This window comes from Amblyraja radiata, chromosome 1, assembly GCF_010909765.2.
Source record: "Amblyraja radiata isolate CabotCenter1 chromosome 1, sAmbRad1.1.pri, whole genome shotgun sequence".
Taxonomy (NCBI): Eukaryota; Metazoa; Chordata; class Chondrichthyes; order Rajiformes; family Rajidae; genus Amblyraja; species Amblyraja radiata.
Genome location: NC_045956.1, coordinates 162,131,583 through 162,152,469, shown reverse-complemented (window position 1 = coordinate 162,152,469; position 20,887 = coordinate 162,131,583). Strand labels below are relative to the sequence as shown.

Genomic DNA, 20,887 nt, shown 5'->3' with positions numbered 1-20,887 from the left:
TTTTCCAAATCGGGTGCAAATATATTTTCCAAATTTGAAAGTTATAAGAATCTTCAAAAATCCAACTAACTTTCTTTCTTTGGTTGAAAAAGATTCAAAGGACAGAGGCAGGATGGAAAAAAAATTGCAGATCTTGATCTTCTATTCTATCTAATCTTAAACTGAATATTTAGCAGTACCATAGAAACATAGAAATTAGGTGCAGGAGTAGGCCATTCGGCCCTTCGAGCCTGCACCGCCATTCAATATGATCATGGCTGATCATCCAACTCAGTATCCCGTACCTGCCTTCACTCCATACCCTCTGATCCCCTTAGCCACAAGGGCCACATCTAACTCCCTCTTAAATATAGCCAATGAACTGGCCTCAACTACCCTCTGTGGCAGAGAGTTCCAGAGATTCACCACTCTCTGTGTAAAAAAAGGTTTTCTCATCTCGGTTTTAAAGGATTTCCCCCTTATCCTTAAGCTGTGACCCCTTGTCCTGGACTTCCCCAACATCGGGAACAATCTTCCTGCATCTAGCCTGTCCAACCCCTTAAGAAATTTGTACGTTTCTATAAGATCCCCTCTCAATCTCCTAAATTCTAGAGAGTATAAACCAAGTCTATCCAGTCTTTCTTCATAAGATAGTCCTGACATCCCAGGAATCAGTCTGGTGAACCTTCTCTGCACTCCCTCTATGGCAATAATGTCCTTCCTCAGATTTGGAGACCAAAACTGTACGCAATACTCTAGGTGTGGTCTCACCAAGACCCTGTACAACTGCAGTGGAACCTCCCTGCTCCTATACTCAAATCCTTTTGCTATGAAAGCTAACATACCATTCACTTTCTTCACTGCCTGCTGCACCTGCATGCCTACTTTCAATGACTGGTGTACCATGACACCCAGGTCTCGCTGCATCTCCCCTTTTCTAATCGGCCACCATTTAGATAATAGTCTGCTTTCCTGTTTTTGCCACCAAAATGGATAACCTCACATTTATCCACATTATACTGCATCTGCCAAACATTTGCCCACTCACCCAGCCTATCCAAGTCACCTTGCAGTCTCCTAGCATCCTCCTCACAGTTAACACTGCCCCCCAGCTTAGTGTAATCCGCAAACTTGGAGATATTGCCTTCAATTCCCTCATCCAGATCATTAATATATATTGTAAATAGCTGGGGTCCCAGCACTGAGCCTTGCGGTACCCCACTAGTCACTGCCCGCCATTGTGAAAAGGACCCGTTTACTCCTACTCTTTGCTTCCTGTTTGCCAGCCAGTTCTCTATCCACATCAATACTGAACCCCCAATGCCGTGTGCTTTAAGTTTGTATACTAATCTCTTATGTGGGACCTTGTCGAAAGCCTTCTGGAAGTCTAGATACACCACATCCACTGGTTCTCCCCTATCCACCCTACTAGTTACATCCTCGAAAAATTCTATAAGATTCGTCAGACATTATTTACCTTTCGTAAATCCATGCTGACTTTGTCCAATGATTTCACCACGTTCCAAATGTGCTGCTATCCTATCTTTAATAACTGACCTATACAGTTTTTTAGTATCCCTGTATGCCTTCTTAGCAACAGATAAAACTCCTTCATCTGAGGTAGCCTAACCACTGAGGCTTCTTTCACATCCTCTCCAAATCATGTCAATTTTCTAATTTCTTTGTGGAATGCAGGCATCATCTACCAATATTCAATAGAATTGGTACCGTGCATGCCATTAGGATGTTCTGTGATGGCCAGCATTGCAACAGTGGAGCACCATATTGGTGGATCATTTTCGTAGCGGTCTGGACTAATAATTTAAAGATACGACCTTCAAACCTGCAGTTATAATATGTTGATATGACACTATAGTAACATTCCATTGTATTTTATTATTGACGACAGCTGCAGAATTGAAATAAATTGAATAAAAAGCTCAGATCAGTAATGATAACCAGAAATCCCACCGTAAAAACACAACTAATTTCCTAATGTTATTTCAGCCATTAGGTGCATTCAATTATCGCTACAGTTATAACTGGGCGAGGCCAGTTTTGCTCCCGAGCCAAATGGTTGCAAGCCCAATATTTGCACCTCTAACCAGGGTAGAGGTCAGACGTTGGGGACAGGAGACTGAACTAAGAATTCCTAGTCTCCATTGTTCTGCTATTCATGGATGCAAGTGTTTTATTTATCAACCGATAAGGAGAAAGAAAAGTGCCAGAATTTATACTGTTTATCCACGCCATCCATTCTGGCAGTTGTGGCACTGGGACTTGGTTCAAATCCCACCAAGATGTGAAAGTGAAATTAAATAAACCCATTGATTCGTAAGCAAGCATCAGAAAATAAAACAAGATTACTCTTGTCCAGCAGTTAAGCGATGTTTCCAAAATCCTGTTTAATTTTTCCACTTCACAAGTTCACGTTACTGGAGTAGAATCAAGTCATTCAGCCCATCGAATCCTCTCTGCCATTTAATCCTATTTTCATGCTTTCTCCCCATAACCCTTGACACCGTTCTAATCAAGAATTCTAATCAAGATTGCAGCTTGCCAGGTCATTGCAAGGAATCATTTGGAATCGCAATAAAATCAGAGATGGCTAACTTGTAAAAACAGTCCAACTCTTTGATGTGACCTGATGAGCTGCAAGTGAGAAAATATTCTGGAGGGGATCTGGAACAACTTAGAAAGGAAAAACAAGCTAAGCATCAGTCTGATGAACCCGTCTCTAACCTAACCTCTAACATCAGTCTCTAACCGGAATCATCAGCTCTGTCCCTCTTCCCACAGATGCAACTTGGCCTGCTGAGCATTTCCAGCATGTTGTGTTTTTATTCAAATAAACAGTAACTTAGTTACAAAAATATTACAAGTAAATTCATATAACAATATTTACCATGGTTCTTGATTTCCAGTTATTCTTTTTGTTAAAATATAGATTTGAGAGTTTTTAAAGATCTGCCAATTACGGTAGGCACCATAGACCCGTCCCTGAAAGGAGCCAGGTACAAAGTCAGTCCAATCTGCAAAAGCACAAGCTCCACTGCTGTGCTTGGAACATAATTTACCTTTATTTTAAATTAGCTAAACAATAAGAACGCCAAGGAAAAATGAACTGCACTGCAATGGTGACAGGGTCCAATGTTCCTCAGATTTGCACCAGAAACCAAGTGAAAGATCTTTTAACACAACAATTGGGTCACATATTGCAAGTAAATTAAACGTCTGAAATAGTTTCCAGCTTTGAGCTGGTCTTGGGGGAAAAAAAAACATGACAGTCACTCTTCAAACTAATCACATTGTTAATACAAAATACAATTTACACAAGAAATAAGCTGTACAAAAACTTACAGTACGCAAAATAGTGCAGCAAATTCAATGTCTTGTGAATGCAAAGGGCTTATGAATTACAGTGACAGGTAAATGAATAGTCCCAGTTAATTCGACCTACCCATGCCCATTTAAGGTTCTTTTTTCACCTGCAAGTTGGCAGACATGCAAAATGGAAACAGCAGACTCGAGTATTTTGATTTTAAGGAAAGGGGCTACGGTTTAAAAGAAACAAAATGCTGGAGTAACTCAGCATGTCAGGCAGCATCCCTGGAGAATATGGATAGGTGCTGTTTTGCGTCAGGACCTATTTTCTGTCTGACCCAAAACGTCATCTATCTGTTCTCCAGAGATGCTGCCTGATGCTGATTTACTCCAGCATTTGTGCCTTTCCTTGGAGAACCAGCATCTGCTGTTCCTTGTTGTTGAAAGACTGGAATCACCAGAAGTAGAAGGTAAGGGACTGACTTCCTCTAGTATCTGAGTGTACACATGCTAGCAGCAAACAGTAGTCTCCTTGCAGAAAGCATGACTGGTTCATTTAAAAAACACTCCAATGCTTCAGGGCAGATTGTCAATACTAAGAAAGCAGGGAAGTGGATGCAAGTCATTTTTATTTTGTCCACACTGTTATATGGAGGTTAGCAAGCATACCAAATATATACACAAAAAAGTTTTATCCAGTCTCCTCTCCCCTCCAAAAATCCACCAACACCAATATTCAATTTGCATATTCCAACCACCCATACTCCACACCTCTCCAGTTTGTCACCCCCCCCCCCCCCCCCCCCCATAGCCTATTGCACCAATTGCTATTGAGAATGCACTTATTGGACACCATTAACAAACAACATCAATTATGTATTTTTGTTCAATGCTAGGAAGTATATTCTCATTTTAACATCTATCTTTCAACATGCTTCAAATGGTCAGGTGGTTTATGCAGAATGACCATTTCTTCCTTATTCGATGGCAGCTCTTTGTACATTGCAGAAGAGCCTTTACCTTACTATTATTTTCTTCCACCAGCTTAATGTAGATTTAAGAAGTGCGAGTAGGTTATTGGTTTCAACATCCCTATATTAGTAAGTGCAGGCATGACTGATTCAACCCAATGGCACGGAGACCAATTCTAAAACTCTTACCGCCAATCAACCCTTGATCAGTCAGCATTAGAGGGGAGATTTAATTGGGTACTTCCTACATAGAATTAACTAGCAAAGCCATAAAGGCCATTTGTGAAAATGGTCAGATGGTTCGACAGGGTGGAGAGAGGAAGGAGAAGGGAAGAGATTAATAAATAAATCCATCCAAATTGAGCTTGGCATCTTAAAGATCTGGGGTGTTAGTCTGATGAAAGAATATAGATAGATAAATATATATATGTATATACAAATCCCAGCAGCAAGGGCTGGATTCTGTGATAGCAACCCAAATCACTATATCACTATATTCATATGATCTTGCATATCTTGGTGACCACGTTGATGTTCCACCATCACAGAGCATCTGTTGGCATTTGTGCTGTCGAGATCCCGGATGTAACCTGTAATACAAGCATTTGGCAATGTTTTACAAAGATAATCTTCATGTAGATAATCCGATCCAACACTTGCTTATTTGACTTGGTATAAATGTTGTTAAATTATCACTCTCATAATGCACTTTGGAAGATCTGACGGTATTAAATGTGTCGTCAAGTTTACTGTCATATGCACACGTACAATGAGGTACAGGTACAATTAAAATCTTGCTTGCAACAGCATCACAGGCACATACTCAAACACTCAAAAACAAATTGTACATAAATCATACACAAACATTCTGAAAAAAAGACTGCATAAATGAGACAGGATAGGAAGCTATACATATAATAAAATGCAAGTTATATTGCATGTAAAAAGGGCACCATTCGGATACAGCTTGCCAAACTCCCACTGCATGTACTAACAACTTTTCTGAATAGTCTGGAACATACAGATTGACATGTCAGTTCTCTATAGAAATGCTAAAAGAACTCAGGAAATTATAATATAGGCACAGATATCGTACATTCTGAAACCTCACACTGCTCTATAGAAAACTAGAAAGCTGGTGTACAAAACTTATTTGTACACTATCATGTGATTTAGTATACAAAGAAGGCAAAAAACAAAAGTGGCTGAGAGTTTGTCACCTTTCTAATACCTTGAAGCATCCTGTGATGTTTTGGAAACATGAATGTTTAAGGAGAAAGGAATATTAAATATTTCTTCTACTCTCAACAAATGAAACATAGAAACATAGAAAATAGGTGCAGAAGTAGGCCATTCAGCCCTTCGAGCCTGCACCGCCATTCAATATGATCATGGCTGATCATCCAACTCTGTATCCTGTACCTGCCTTCTCTCCATACACCCATGATCCCTTTAGCCACAAGGGCCACATATAACTCCCTCTTAAATATAGCCAATGAACTGGCCTCAACTACCTTCTGTGGCAGTGAGTTCCAGGGATTCACCAATGAAGTCACATTGCAATGCAGAACGCATGTCCAATTTACAATGTGGTGTCATATAGACAATAGGTGCAGGAGTAGGAGATTCGACCCTTCAGTTAAATGAGTACAGAAAAATGAGTTTATACATAGAATCCTTACACTTGTCTCCACCCTATGCCTCCGCATCAGACACATAAAATTCTTCTCCAGCTTTTCCCCAGGTACACAACCCAACTTTCTCCCGTGGATCTATATTCAACTAAACATGTAGTAAGTTTCACATTCTGAGCTTTGTTTTTTTGGTGAAGAGATTTCCTCTTGGTGCCTGGATGGATAAATTAGTGGTCATTGTCTATTTATAGCCCCTACATTGTATCTAAGGTTATTCTTCAATTTCTTTGCACTGAAAATGGAGCTTCCCAGCCAGTTCCGTGTTTCCTGGTGAGTGTCATGCTGCATGGCTATGCAATGGTGTTAAATGGGATCATAAGACAGAGGAGCAGAATCGGGCCATTCGGCCCATCGAGTCTGCTCCGCCATTCGATCACGGTTGATCTATTTTTTTCCCCTCAACCCCATTCTCCTGCCTTCTTCCCTGGGATTGACTCAGAACAGATCCGATCTTCAGTTTGTAACCTCGCCAAGCACATATCTCACTCCACCACTGCAATCAAGCAAAGAGATCAACTCCAGTTCAATAAGAAGTACAGAAGAATACATCAGGAGTGGTGCCAGTCACCGCTAAAGGGAAGGTGCCGACACAACATTCACATTTGTGCTGAGCAAAACATATTTCCTCAAGTGCAGGTGATTGGTAGCATATGGGGGAGACAATGGGTTACTGGGAAAATAGACAATAGGTACAGGAGTAGGCCATTCGGCCCTTCAAGCCAGCACCGCCATTCAATGTGATCATGGCTGATCATCCCCAATCAGTACCCCGTTCCTGCCTTCTCCCCATATCCCCTGACTCCGCTATCTTTAAGTGCCCTATCTAGCTCTCTCTTGAAAGCATCCAGAGAACCTGCCTCCACCGCCCTCTGAGGCAGAGAATTCCACAGACTCACCACTCTCTGTGAGAAAAAGTGTTTCCTCGTCTCCGTTCTAAATGGACCTCAATATTATTCTTATATATATAGTCAATATTATCAATATATAGTCTTATTCTTAAACTGTGGCCCCTGGTTCTGGACATCGGGAACATGTTTCCTGCCTCTAGTGTGTCCAAGCCCTTAACAATCTTAGATGTTTCGATGAGATATCCTCTCATCCTTCTAAACTCCAGAGTGTACAAGCCCAGCTGCTCCATCTCGGCATATGACAGTCCCGGCATCCCAGATATTAACCTTGTAAACCTACGCTGCAGTCCCTCAATAGCAAGAATGTCCTTCCTCAAATTAGGGGACCAAAACTACACACAATACTCCAGCTGTGGTCTCACTAGGGCTCTGTACAACTGCAGAAGGCCCTCTTTGCTCCTATATTCGATTCCTCTTGTTATAAAAGCCAACATGCCATTCGCTTTCTTCACTGCCTGCTGTATCTGCATGCTTACTTTCATAGACTGATGTACAAGGGCCCCCAGGTCCCGTTGTACTTCCCCTTTTCCCAACTTGACGCCATTTAGATAGTAATCTGCCTTCCTGTTTTTGCTACCAAAGTGGATAACCTCACATTTATCCGCATTAAACTTCATCTGCCGTGCATCTGCCCACTCCCCCAACCTGTCCACGTCACCCTGCATTCTCATAGCATCCTCCTCACAGTTCACACTGCCACCCAGCTTTGTGTCATCTGCAAATTTGCTAATGTTACTTTGAATCCCTTCATCCAAATCATTGATGTATATTGTAAATAGCTGCGGTCCCAGCACTGAGCCTTGCGAAAATAGGATTCCTCAGTCAGACAGAGTGGACCAGACGGGCCAAAATGGAAATGTAAAGCCACGTGAAGAATGACCAGAAAAGCAGCAATGAAGAATGATTTCTGCCAGGAGAATTGGTAATCAGGGATTTGCGAGGGCTGGAGGCGGGGGATGAGAAGCAGGAGGTACTTACACTGCTATTGGTACCGAACGAAACTGTTACCATTTCCTCCAACAGTGGCATATTGTGGTTCACCTGCATTAAAAGAAGGAACAGAGAGAGGTGGTTAAGAACATTGATTTCTAAGGTTTTTATTACTGTTGTTTAGGGGGGGGGGAGAAACTAAGTGCTTGACATGATCTTGAGGTCCAAGTCTAAAGCTTCCTGAAAGTGGCAACACAAGTCAAAGAGCGGTAAAGTAGGTGTATGGTATGATTCCCTTCATCGGTCGTGGCATTGAGTGCAAGAGTCAGGAAATCATTTAGAAGTTTTGTTGGACTTTGGTTGGCATTTGGATTATTGCGTGCAGTTCTGGTCACCTCATTACAGGAAGGATGTGGAGGCTTCGGAGGACGTTTACCAGATTGATTCTCAGTTTGGTTCCTATCACCACTCCTTGTGTCCCAACAATAAGGCAAGAACAATAGGTCTAAAACCAGTCCATAGAAAACTGATTAAATGTTAAATGATTTTAATTTGTTAAGGATGTCTACTTACACTCTGAACTCTCAGGGCGTGGTAGAGGCATGCGTCTGATGAAAAAAAAAAAGATGATTGTGAGTTATCTCTCTCTTACAAAGCCCAAAAAAACGTGGCACAAGATGGCATCTGTCCATTGTGACATTATTTATAAAGTTTCACCGCGATATGAACAATCTGATCCAATATTGACAAAACAAAGGAGGTCATCGTTGACTTCAGGAGAAACCGGCACAGTCACATACCACTACACATTAATGACAAGGATGTGGAGTTGGTCAGTGGCACTAAGTTCCTGGGGGTGCAGATCACGAACAGTCTGACCTGGTCACAAAACATCGCATCACTAGTTAAGAGAGCGCAGCAGCGTTTGCACTTTCTGCGCTGGATGAGAAGAGCTCACCTCCCCCATCCCGTCCTCACCACTTTCTACAGGGGCACCATAGAGAGCATTCTGACCAGCTGCACCTCTGTCTGGTTTGGGGACTACAAAGCCTCCGACTGGAAGTCCGTGCAGAGAGTGGTGAGGACGGCTGAAAAAATCATCGGGACTTCTCTTCCTTTGCGTGCAAACGTTGCTTGTCCAAGGCCAACAGCATTATAAAAGACCCCACACATCTCCATCATGGACTGTTCACTCTGCTGCCCTCGGGCAAAAGGTATCGCAGTATAAGGAGCAGAACGGCCAGGTTCTGCAACAGCTTCTTCCCCCGAGCCATCAGACTCTTGAATTCTATATAATGTGCCGCCACTATTATCTATTTTATCTTTTATCTATTTTATCCTTTTGTTATTTGTGCTGCACGGTGAGCCAGATGCAACGAAATTTCGTTCAGACTTGCATTTGTTGGTGTATTTTTGAATGACAATAAAGTCTTTGATTGATTGATTGATTGATTGATTGATTGATTGATTGATTGAAAAGGAAGTGAAGACTAGTTAGATTTAGGGGCTAAAGGAATCAAGGAATATGGGGGAAAAGCAGGAATGGGGTACTGATTTTGGATGATCAGCCATCATCATATTGAATGGCGGTGCTGGCTCAAATGGCCTACTCCTGCACCCATTTTCTATGTTTCTATTAACATACACTCGGGACAATTTACACTTATGCCAAGCCAATTAACCTACAAACCTGTACGTCTTTGAAGTGTGGGAGGAAAACGAAGATCTCAGAGAAAATCAACGCGTCACGGTAAGAACGTACAAACTCTGTCCAGACATCATCTGTAGTTGGGATCGAACCCGAACCAAGCGCTGTAATGCAGCAACTCTACCGCTGCGCCACCATGCCTCCCTTTCGCCACCCGCAGTATAAGCTGTTCACTGTAGCTCGGTACGCATGACAATAAACCAAACTAAAAAAGAAAACCTGTTGTGTATGAGAATATGAATTGTATATTTGAATGACTTGCGCGATTGTACGCATGCGCAGAAGACTCAAGATGGCAATAACATGAATACAAGCACGTTCAATACCTGTGTGTTCCGAGTCTTATTTTATGTCCGATTCCAGTACAAATACATAACAAAACCTCAGCCACAGATCAAAAAAAATGTGATCAAAACGGGTAGACAATGCTAAAAGCCCTTGCTTTGACTTACTATTTATAACTCTCACCTGGGGTTTACAGGAGCTCGGCTCAGAGATGATACTCCTCTCTGCCCGTTGTAATAGTTCTCATATAGGATGAATGCTGGATAAGAGAAAAAGAAAATAAACAAATCACAACATGATAATAATCTCTTCCATCGACTCAATTTACACCACACACTCCCACGGCAAGGCCACCAACACAATCAAGGACGAGTTGCAGCCCGGTCCCATCAGGTAAGAGGTATAGAAGTGTTAAAACGCACTCCTCCAGATACGGGACAGTTTCTTCACAACTGTTATCAGGCAACTGAATAATCCTACCACCAACTAGTATAGCCATCCTGGACTACTATCTCTTTAGAAACCTTTGGACGATCTTTGATCAAACTTTAAGGGAGTTTATCTTGCACTAAACATTATTCCTTTTATCATGTAACTGTATACTTGGATGGCTTGATTGTAATCACGTATCGTCATTCAGCTGACTGGTTAGAACGTAAAAAATGTACCTCAGTACAGGCGACAATGAACTAAATTCAAACTCAAATTTAATCTCAGTGTATTATGGTTCCATGGACCCCTGTAGCCCAACTAACCACTAGAGCCTATCCAGCCTATTAAATTCAGAGATGTGAAATCACTGAGAGTGAACAGTGGATAACATTGTAAAATGAAGGGGGGACCTGGCAGAAGGGGTGCTGAGATGAAAGGGGGGAACCTGGCGGGGGGATGGGGACAGCCGCGGCCACATGCGGCAGCAGGCCTGGTTATCCACTGCGAGCAGCAGACAAAACCCCTTCGATTAACGTTTTGTAACTGTCGACGCCTGAAACGTGACGACTCGTGTCCTGCCTAGGTGAGGTCTGCTGTATGATTCTACCGGGTTGTATGCAAAACAAAGCATTTCACTATATCGAGGTACATAAAATATAATTGAATATCAAGGACACAGAGGCTAATGCAGCTACTGCATGGACAGAAATCAATGCATCACTGCAATTCCAGCAGGTAATTCCAGAGCGGCTTTGACATTGCTCGTTTGACTGAGGCCCTTTTTCACAAAGTCTACTGGAACCCAGAGCATCCATTAGTCCACAGGTCCCTGCTGGGATAGACTCTTCTACCTGGCGGTATGTCTCCAGTTCTTTTCAAGTCAACGAAGAAGTCGAGGTCTTTCTGAATATTGCACTGTTCCAGCACCTTCCGTATTTCCTCATACATCTGAGGATAAAGTAAGAAGAAAGATAAAGGCAACAAAAGAAAAACTAAATAAATGTGCCTGAATATCCAGCAAACATACCACCAGCATAACAAGTTCCACCTTCACGGCCCATCTTTTATGGCCTAGCTTAATCTTCCTTGCAGAGTCATAGATTCATAGAGTGGAACAGCATGGAAATAGACCCTTCGGCCCTATTTGCCTACAGCGGCTAACATGTCCCAGCGACACTAGACACTATCCTTCCATGTACCTGCCTAACTGTTTCTTAAACGATGTGATAGTCCCTGTGTCCACTGCCTCCTCTGGCAGCTTGTTCCATACACCCTTTGTGTGAAAAAGTGACCCCCTCAGATTCCTATTAAATCTTTTTCCCTTCACCTTAAACCGCTGCCCTCTGGTCCTCGATTCCCCTACTCTGGACAAGAGACTCTGTGCATCTACCCGATCTATTCCTCTCATGATTTTATACACCTCTATAGGTTCACCCCTCATCCTCCTGCGCTCCAAGGAATAGAGCCCCAGCCTACTCAACTCCTCCCTGTAGCTCACACCCTCGAGTCTTGGCAACGCCCTTGTGAATCTTCTCTGTACCCTTTCCAGATTATTTTGCAGCCAAGCCACTTCTAAAAGAAATATACTGTGAGTGCTGGAAAACAGAAATAAAACCAGAAGCTGCTGGTCAGGCATCACCTTGGAGACAGAAACTGAGGTTTCAGGTTAGTGACTCAAAAGGGTCACTTGAGAGATAATTCCTCCCCTTTAACTTGTTGACTGCATCTTAATTCCATTTTCCAAGTCACTGCCACAGCTACAGTGCAGGAAACTATTTTATAGCTGTAGAACTGCTGCCTCACAGCACCAGAGATCTAGGTTCAATCCTGACTACAGGCGCTGTCTGTACGGAGTTTGTACGTTCTCCCTGTGACGCGGGGATTTTCACTGGCTCCAATAGTTTCCTCCCACATTCTAAAGATGTGCAGGTTTGTTGGTTAATTGACTTCTGTAAATTGCCCCTCCTAGTGTGTGTGAAGCGTTAGTGGAATAACTTACAACAAGTGCACGAGTGATCGATGGTCAGCGTGGATCGGCGGACCGAAAGGCCTGTTTCCACACAGAATCTCTAAACTAAACCACTTGGCTGTAAGGCTGGCAAGAAGAGGTGGTGAAAGAGTGGTGAAGGTGGACCTTGTTGCACAGGTGGTCTGTCAACTGTTTCGCCCACCACAGATGCTGCTGAGCACAAGAGTATTTTCTATTTTTATTTCTAAACAACAACTTAATGGTAGTTCTAAGTCTATTGTAATGCAATAACTTAAAAAACAGGAACAGAAGCAGTGCGTAGGTTTGCTGCGTTATTCAATAAATCTATGTTTAATACAATCTCTGTTATTAATACAATAACTCCACTCTCCTGCTCGATCCCCATAATCCTTGACTCCTCTTAAGTCTACAGACCTCTCATATATATTTTAGATAAAACCCCTGATCTTGCTGTTTTTTTTTAAAAGAACAGTTGAAGAGGAGCAAAAAACTGAGATTAGTATACAAACTTAAAGCACACGGTATTGGGGGTTCAGTATTGATGTGGATAGAGAACTGGCTGGCAGACAGGAAGCAAAGAGTAGGAGTAAACGGGTCCTTTTCAGAATGACAGGCAGTGACTAGTGGGGTACCGCAAGGCTCAGTGCTGGGACCGCAGCTATTTACAATATATATGAATGATTTGGATGAGGGAATTGAATGCAACATCTCCAAGTTTGCAGATGACACGAAGCTGGGGGGCAGTGTTAGCTGTGAGGAGGATGCTAGGAGGCTGCATGGTGTCTTGGATAGGCTGGGTGAGTGGGCAAATGCATGGCAGATGCAGTATAATGTGGATAAATGTGAGGTTATCCACTTTGGTGGCAAAAACAGGAAAGTAGACTTTTATCTGAATGGTGGCCGATTAGGAAAAGGGGAGCTGCCACGAGACCTGGGTGTCATGGTACACCAGTCATTAAAGGTAGGCATGCAGGTACAGCAGGCAGTGAAGAAAGCGAATGGTATGTTAGCATTCATAGCAACAGGATTTGAGTATAGGAGCAGGGAGGTTCTACTGCAGTTGTACAGGGTCTTGGTGAGACCACACCTGGAGTATTGCGTACAGTTTTGGTCTCCTAATCTGAGGAAATACATTCTTGCCATAGATGGAGTACAGAGAAGGTTCACCAGACTGATTCCTGGGATGTCAGGACTTTCATATGAAGAAAGACTGGATAGACTCGGTTTGTACTTGCTAGAATTTAGAAGATTGAGGGGGGATCTTATAGAAACTTACAAAATTCTTAAGGGGTTGGACAGGCTAGATGCAGGAAGATTGTTCCCGATGTTGGGGAAGTCCAGAACAAGGGGTCACAGTTTAAGGATAAGGGGAAAATCTTTTAGGACTGAGATAAGGAAAACATTTTTCACACAGAGAGTGGTGAATCTCTGGAATTCTCTGCCACAGAAGGTAGTTGAGGCCAGTTCATTGGCTATATTTAAGAGGGGGTTAGATGTGGCCCTTGTGGCTAAAGGGATCAGGGGGTATGGAGAGAAGGCAGGGATGGGATACTGAGTTGGATGATGAGCCATGATCATATTGAATGGCGGTGCAGGCTCGAAGGGCCGAATGGCCCACTCCTGCACCTATTTTCTATGTTTCTATGTTTAACTGCATCATACGCCGAGAAGTTATTTACAAAACTAAATTGAAGAATGGGTGAGATAGGTGATAATGCGGCTTTCTGAAAGAGTAGAACAGCTGAAGATGGGCCAGAAACTGCGACGTACGTGGAGAAGTTATTATAAAAACCAAATGGAAGAATAGGTGAAAATGTGCGAGACCCTTACCTCATCACTGGTCACACAGTCCTGGGAGAGCTGATTGGTATGGACCCACATCGCGTTACGAATGCCGTGTATCCTCTCACAGTCCTGCTTCTCAAGGACCTGCATTTAGAATTATTATATCTTAACTATATTTTAAAACTATATCAAGCCTTTCCCCAGAGACCATCTTTGAGGCAACCTGAAGTGAGGTGCAAGCGCAGACCATAAGTCACCATGGGGATCGGGGAGGATGCAGATTAGGTTTCAGACTCAACCAGCAATATACTTAGCGGGACAGGCAGCATCTCTGGAGCAAAGGAATGGGTCACGTTTCGGGTCGAGACCCATCTTCAGACAGACAGTCTCGAGCCGAAACGTCGCCCATTCCTTCTCTCCAGGGATGCAGTCTGTCCCTCTGAGTTACTCCAGCTTTTTATGTCTATCTTTGGTTTAAATCTGCATCTGCAGTTCCTTCCTACAGCAATTCCCCAGATTGCCCCTCAATATTCCTGCTTTATCGACCCCGCGAGCAGGGAAAGCAGATGAGCGCTGTCTGAAAGACGAAGGTAAAAGATGGCTGGCACAGTTATGGTAAGTCCTTTAGAGAGTGCGAAGGGTAGGGGGGAGAGAGAAGGGGGGAGAGAGGGGGAGAGAAGGGGGGGAGGGGAGTAGGAGCGGAGACACTTTTAAGAAGTCAGACAATATTTAATAAAGTTTAGCGGGCATTTTACCTACCGGTCGGTTTTCCTTGGTCCTGAAAACTCCAATGAGCCAATTGTTCAGACTGGGAAAAGGTCCACATTGTTCACACCTGATGTGCCGTAGTGCCTCGTCTGCCCTTTGGTGCTGAAAAACTGACTACAACCCACCACCTCAGCTCCTCCATTTATTCAATCACTTCAGCTCCAGGGACTCAGGTCGCCAAGTCCCGCACACAAATCAGCAAGCCAAAGGTCAAACCTTGACCATGTGTTAAAGATTGCCTGGGACTATTTTATCTGCATTCTCTATGAGTCAGCATTGTCACAGGGGAAAGATCTCAGGAGGGCCTGATCATAGCTTCATGTCAGAAGCTGATGGCTCTACGAGTCTACTTTCTGCACTGCCATCACATTGTACTGGGCTGCAGCCTGGTGTAGAACAGTTATGAGTAGTTTCCAGTATGTTTTCATCACAAATATGGGTCCAATGTTAGGATCAGTGAGAACCCTAAAATGCTTGGTCTTATTTTTATATCCAAATAAGTAAACCACAGTCTGACGAGGGGTCTCCACCCGAAACGTCACCCATTTCTTCTCTCCAGAGATGCTGCCTGTCCCGCTGAGTTACTCTAGCATTTGGTGTCTATCTTTGGTTTAAACCAGCAGCATCTGAAGTTCCTTCCTACTCAAAACTTTCAATTTACCTAAAAACAAATTTAAAAAGAACAAAGTGCTGGAGTAATTCAGCTGGTCAAGCAGCATCTCTGGAGGACTAGTTGTTTTAATTCTCTTCTGTTGTCCAGAGTTCACGTTTCTTAAACTTGATTTGCAATTTGTGTGCAACATTTTGATAATTGAATATTTACTAGTTTATCTGGCATCGTCATAATCAGAGTCCTCCAGCGTGGAAATGGGCCCTTTGGCCCTCTCTTCCATGCCAACCAAGATGCCCCATACAAGCTAGTCCCATCTGCTTGCATCTGGCCCATATCCCTCTAAACCTTTACCATCCATACAACTGTCCAGGAGTCTTTAGCATGTTGTCATTATACCTGCCTCGACTACTTCATCTAGCAGCTCGTTCCACATACCCACCAACCTGTGCGATAAAAAATGTCCCTCATGTTTCTAATTTTTCCCTCATGTTTCTCATTTTACACGTTTAGTTTAGTTTATTATTGTCATGTGTACAGAGGTACAGTGAAAAACGTATTTGTTGCATGCTAGTCAGTGCAAAGACAACACATGATTACAATCAAGCCATCCCTAGTGTACAGATGCAGGGTAAAGGGAATAAAGTGCAAGATAGAGTCCAGTAAAGTCCAACTAAAGATAGTCCATCGGTCTCCAATTAGGTAGATGGTAGGTCAGGACCAATCTCTAGTTCATGATAGGATGGTTCATTGCCTGATTACAGCTGGGAAGAAATCTGTCCCTGAATCTGCAGGTGTGCGTTTTCACACTTCTGTATCTCTTACCTGATGGGAGAGGGGAGAAGAGTGAGTGACCAGAGTGAGACTGGTCCTTGATTGTGCTGGTGGCCTTGCCAATGCAGTGCGAAGTGCAGATGGAGTCAATGGAAGGGAGGTTGGTTTGCATAATGGTTTGGGCTGCGTCCTTGGATGAAGCAGTTTCCAAACCGTGCTGTGATGCATCCCGATAAAATGCTTTCCAAGGTGCATCAGTAGAAGTTGGTGAGAGTTGTTGGGGGCATGCCAAACTCCCTAGGCCTAGTAAGGAAGAACTTGAAGCTTTCAATCATCTCCACTTCGGCAGAAGACCAGAAAGTACAGCATATACAGCATGTAGAGGTACAGCAGGGCTTGGCACGGAGCAAATCTCCACTGCTCATAAGATCATAAGTAATATGAGCAGAATTAGGCCATTTGGCCCATCAAGTCTATTCCACCATTCAATCATGGCTGATCTATCTCTTCCTCCTTAACCCCATTTTCCTGCCTTCTTGCCATAACCCCTGACACCTGTACTATTCAAGAATCTATCTAACTCTGCCTTAAATATATTAATAGACTTGGCCTCAACATTCTTCTGTGGCAAAGAATTCCACAGATTCTCTGCCCTCTAAAGAAATTCCTTCTTATCTCCTTCCTATATGAATGTCCTTTAATTCTGAGGCTATGACCTCTAGTCCCAGAGTCTCCCACTAGTGGAAACATCCTCTCCGCATTCCACTCTATCCAAGCCTTTCACTATTCGGTAAGTTTCAATGAGGTCCCCCCCATTCTTCTAAACTCCAGCGAGGACAGGCCCAGTGCCTTCAAATGCTCATCATATGTTAACCAACTCATTCCTGAGATCGTTCTTGTAAACTTCCTCTGGACCCTCTCCAGGGCCAGCACATGCTTCCTCAGATATGGTGCCCAATATTGCCCAAGAGACTTTTAGATAGACAGATGAACATGCAGGAAATTATGGATCAGACCATGTGCAGGCAGATAGGTTTAATTTAATTTGGTATATTGTGGGGCCCGGTGGCCTGATCCTGCACTGTACCTTTCAATGTTTGGTGTTCTCTTGTTCTATTCAGACAAGGCTGGATTACGATTGCCCAAATTCAATTCATGAATTGAATGAACAGATTGCCCATGTAGGGAGTGAAGGTTTTCACTGCATTAATCTAGATTGACTAACACTAACTTCATCTCCCAGTCCACCTCCAAGCTTTTATTTCATGTATTCCATTATACCTTTACAGCGGAGCTGTTTCTGATTCCATTTAGCTCTTTGCCACCTCTATCGTTGTCACTGGAGGTTCTGCATATTTGTGCACAAACATATTTCACAAAATAATTAAATCTCGTTACAAATCCTTTGCCAAGTAATGATTGGTAAAATGTGCAAGAGGACAATACACAGATAGTGCGCTGGACACAAGGTAATTTATGATAACTGAAAGATAGCAGTAATGTACAGCATCACAACGAGGCTGGAGATCGCTGTCATCTTTGCACAAACGGCACCACATCAAGGATCATGTGCTGGCTGCAGTCATCAGAATCACGAAAAAATGCAAAATAGAATTCCATTTTTAGTTTAGTTTAGGGATACAGCAAGGGAACAGCCCTTTGGCCTACCGAGTCCATGCCGACCAGCGATCCCCTTACTCCAGGACTATCCTACACTCCAGGGACAATTTACAATTTTTACTGAAGCCAATTAGCCTACAAGCTTGCACACCTTTTGGAGTGTGGAGGGAAACCGGAGTAGCTGGAAAAACCCACGTAATCATGGGGAGAACATATAAACTGTACAGAAAGCACCCGCAGTCAGGATCAAACCCGGGAGTCTGGCGCTGTTAGGCTGCGCCACCGTGCCACCCCACATTTATAATTTAGATATAATTATCAGTCCTGCTTCTAATTCCCATCGAGTGACCTTCAATCGACAGTGCAGATGTTTAAACATTGAGTGGAGAACAGACTACAGGCAGCTGCAAAGTTCGCAATTAAATGTAAAGTGTGAAAGATACAAGTCCAGGATTGGAGCTATATTAAAGCAAGAGGAGAAAAACTCTCGAACAAACAAATGTTCTGAAGATACAAGCACTTGTATATACTGATAATTATAAGCAAGTCGACTTTAGAGAGATCGGCCCACTGAATCCAAGCCGACCATCTGTGACCCATTCACATTAGGTTCTTGGTTCTTGGTCCTCCAAAATATTCCAACTGGAATTGAAACTGGAGGTGGATCCATGATCTGTGTTATCCCACTTTCGCACCTCCCCGACATACCAGGGAAAATTTTACAGAGAACAATGAACCTCCAAACCCGCATGCCTGTGGGATGTGGGAGGAAACTGGAGCACACAGACGAAACCCACAGGGAGAACGTGCAAACTCCACAGACAGCACCCCAGGTCAGGATTGAACCCAGGTCTCGCGCGCTGTGAGGCAGCAGTTCTACCAGCTGCACACTATACCGCACAATAATCCCTGTAAAAGCACAGCATCTTTGACTGATTTTCTTCCCTGTCTTTGAAGTCAGTGACTTCCATTCAAATCTTGTGGAAACATAAAATTCTTAAGGGATTGGACAGGCTAAATGGCCATTTAGGACTGATATGAGGGAAATCTTTTTCGGCCAGAGAGTTGCGAATTTGTGGAATTCTCTGCCACAGAAGGCAGTGGAGGTTAATTCACTAGATGTATTCAAGAGAGTTAGATATAGCTCCTGGGGCTAACGGAATCAAGGGATATGAGAAGAAAGCAGGAACAGGGTACCGATTCTGGATGATCTGCCATGATCATATTGAATGGCAGTGCTGGCTCGAAGGGCCGAATGGTGTATTCCTGCACTTATTTTCTATATTTCTATGTAAATCTTCATTGTCGCCTCTGTTTTGCAGGGTATTTACTTAGACTGCCTCTCTCTTCTATTAGACTAGATATCATGGTGAAATGAACACTAAGTTTTTTGGGACTGTATAAATTCAGGTGGAAACCGGTTTAAAATTGCTTGTAAATGCTGAAAATCTGACATATAATGACTTCTCGCTTTCTTCTCGTATACTACACACCAGTGTAATTCCACCCAGGGCCTCCCAGTGTCACTGCTGAGCTTGGAATAACCAAGTAACTAAAGCTCAAACAATATCACCTTCACAACCAAGGTTAATTCTACTTGTACAATGGAAGGAGTCGGGGGGTGGGGGAGGGAGGGAGACAGAGGGGGGGACCTGAGGAAGGGAGTCAAGGGGACACATGAGGGAGAGGGTCAAGGGAAACGTGAGAGGGGATAGTCCAAGGGGCACGAGTGTGAGGGGAGAATCGGGGGAACCTGTTGGGGGAGTCAGGGGAGATCGAGGGAGTGTTGGGGCAGTAGGGGGTAGTCAGGGTCAACAGTGGGAAAATAACAGGAAGCAGGAAAGCGGAGCGGGGGGAGGGATTGGAGAGAAGGAGAGGAGGAGATTGGATGGGGAGAGATTGGAGTGAGAGGGGGAGATATTGGAGAGGGAGGGGGGGGGGATTGGAGGGAAGGGGGGGGGGGATTGGAGGGAAGGGGGGAATTGGAGGGAAGGGGGGAATTGGAGGGGAAGGGGGAAGCCTGGTTGGATTGGGGAGGGGAGCCAGAGAGTACGAAGCAGCAGGAAACTGGAGTCATGGGGGATGGGGTCAAGGAAAGTGGGAGGTGTTGACCGGGGGGAGAGTGGGTAGGGGCAGGAAAGGGGAGGAGGGGTCAGAATAGTAGGAAGGGACTGAAGATGGGAGTCGGGGAGAACAGGTTGGAGGGAGGCAGAGAATCAGGGGAACTGGGGGCTATCGGCAGCCGAGGGGGAGGGGGGGGGAAAGGGGAATCAGAAGAATGTGAATGAGGAAAAGGAATGGGGAGCTGTTGCAGGGAATGAAGTAGGGGGGATGGGAAGGAGGAGGAGGAGGAGGAAAGGGAGCAGGAGATGGGAAGAAAGGAGAGCAGTGTGGGGTGAAAGGGAGGTGGCTGGAGAATTGGGGTTGAGATGGAAAAATAGATCAGCCATGATTGAATAGACGGGGCATAGACTCGATGGGCCGAATGGCCTAATTCTAGTCCTACGTCTTACGATAAAGGGCAGCACGAAAGGGAGGAAGGGGGAGCAAAGGGCGGAGCTAGCAGTGAAAGAGGTGAAAAGGCAGAGAGATGGAAAGTTTCATAAGATTCATGTGAGAGGAGCAGAATTAGGCCATTTGGCCCATCAAGTCTACTCCGTCATTCAATCATGGCTGACCTATCTTTCCTTCTCAATCCCATTCTCCTGCCTTCTCCCCATACCCCCTGACACCCGTACTAATCAGGAATCTATCTATCTCTGCCTTAAAAGTATCCACTGACTTGGCCATTGAAAAGAGGAAAGCAGGAGGCAAGATGGAGCAGGGCTGTGAGTCAGAAGGGAGGGGTTTATCAGGGGTGGTGCGGAGGGGGGGGGGGAGGGGGAAGTCGGAATGAAGAGTGCAGCAGAGAGGGGGAGAGGTGCGAAGGGAGCAAAGGAGGAGGTTGAGTGATACACATGATTGAATTTGTATATTTAGAAGCACATTTCCCCTTTGCTCACCACTTCCCCTACCCAGCTATGCCCGTTTTATTTGTGAATTGCAATGTGCCAGGAAGAGGGCTTCCAGTAATTCACACTTTTAAAAATAGAAACATGTAAGGTTCTTA

General features: G+C 44.0%; 1 protein-coding gene across 1 annotated transcript in view; it reads right to left on the bottom strand.

Annotated features, from left to right (window-relative positions):
* Nucleotides 1-2,794: 2,794 nt before the first annotated feature.
* pstpip2 (proline-serine-threonine phosphatase interacting protein 2) overlaps nt 2,795-20,887 on the bottom strand; it is a 113,108-nt gene continuing 95,015 nt past the window's right edge. Inside the window, exons 10-15 of the mRNA XM_033034370.1 lie at nt 14,052-14,150; nt 11,083-11,179; nt 9,983-10,058; nt 8,380-8,414; nt 7,855-7,917; nt 2,795-4,864 (exon numbers count right to left, since the gene is read on the bottom strand). Coding sequence (XP_032890261.1) covers nt 7,859-7,917; nt 8,380-8,414; nt 9,983-10,058; nt 11,083-11,179; nt 14,052-14,150 — 366 coding nt within the window. The 3' untranslated portion in view covers nt 2,795-4,864; nt 7,855-7,858. The remainder of the gene's footprint in view (nt 4,865-7,854; nt 7,918-8,379; nt 8,415-9,982; nt 10,059-11,082; nt 11,180-14,051; nt 14,151-20,887) is intronic.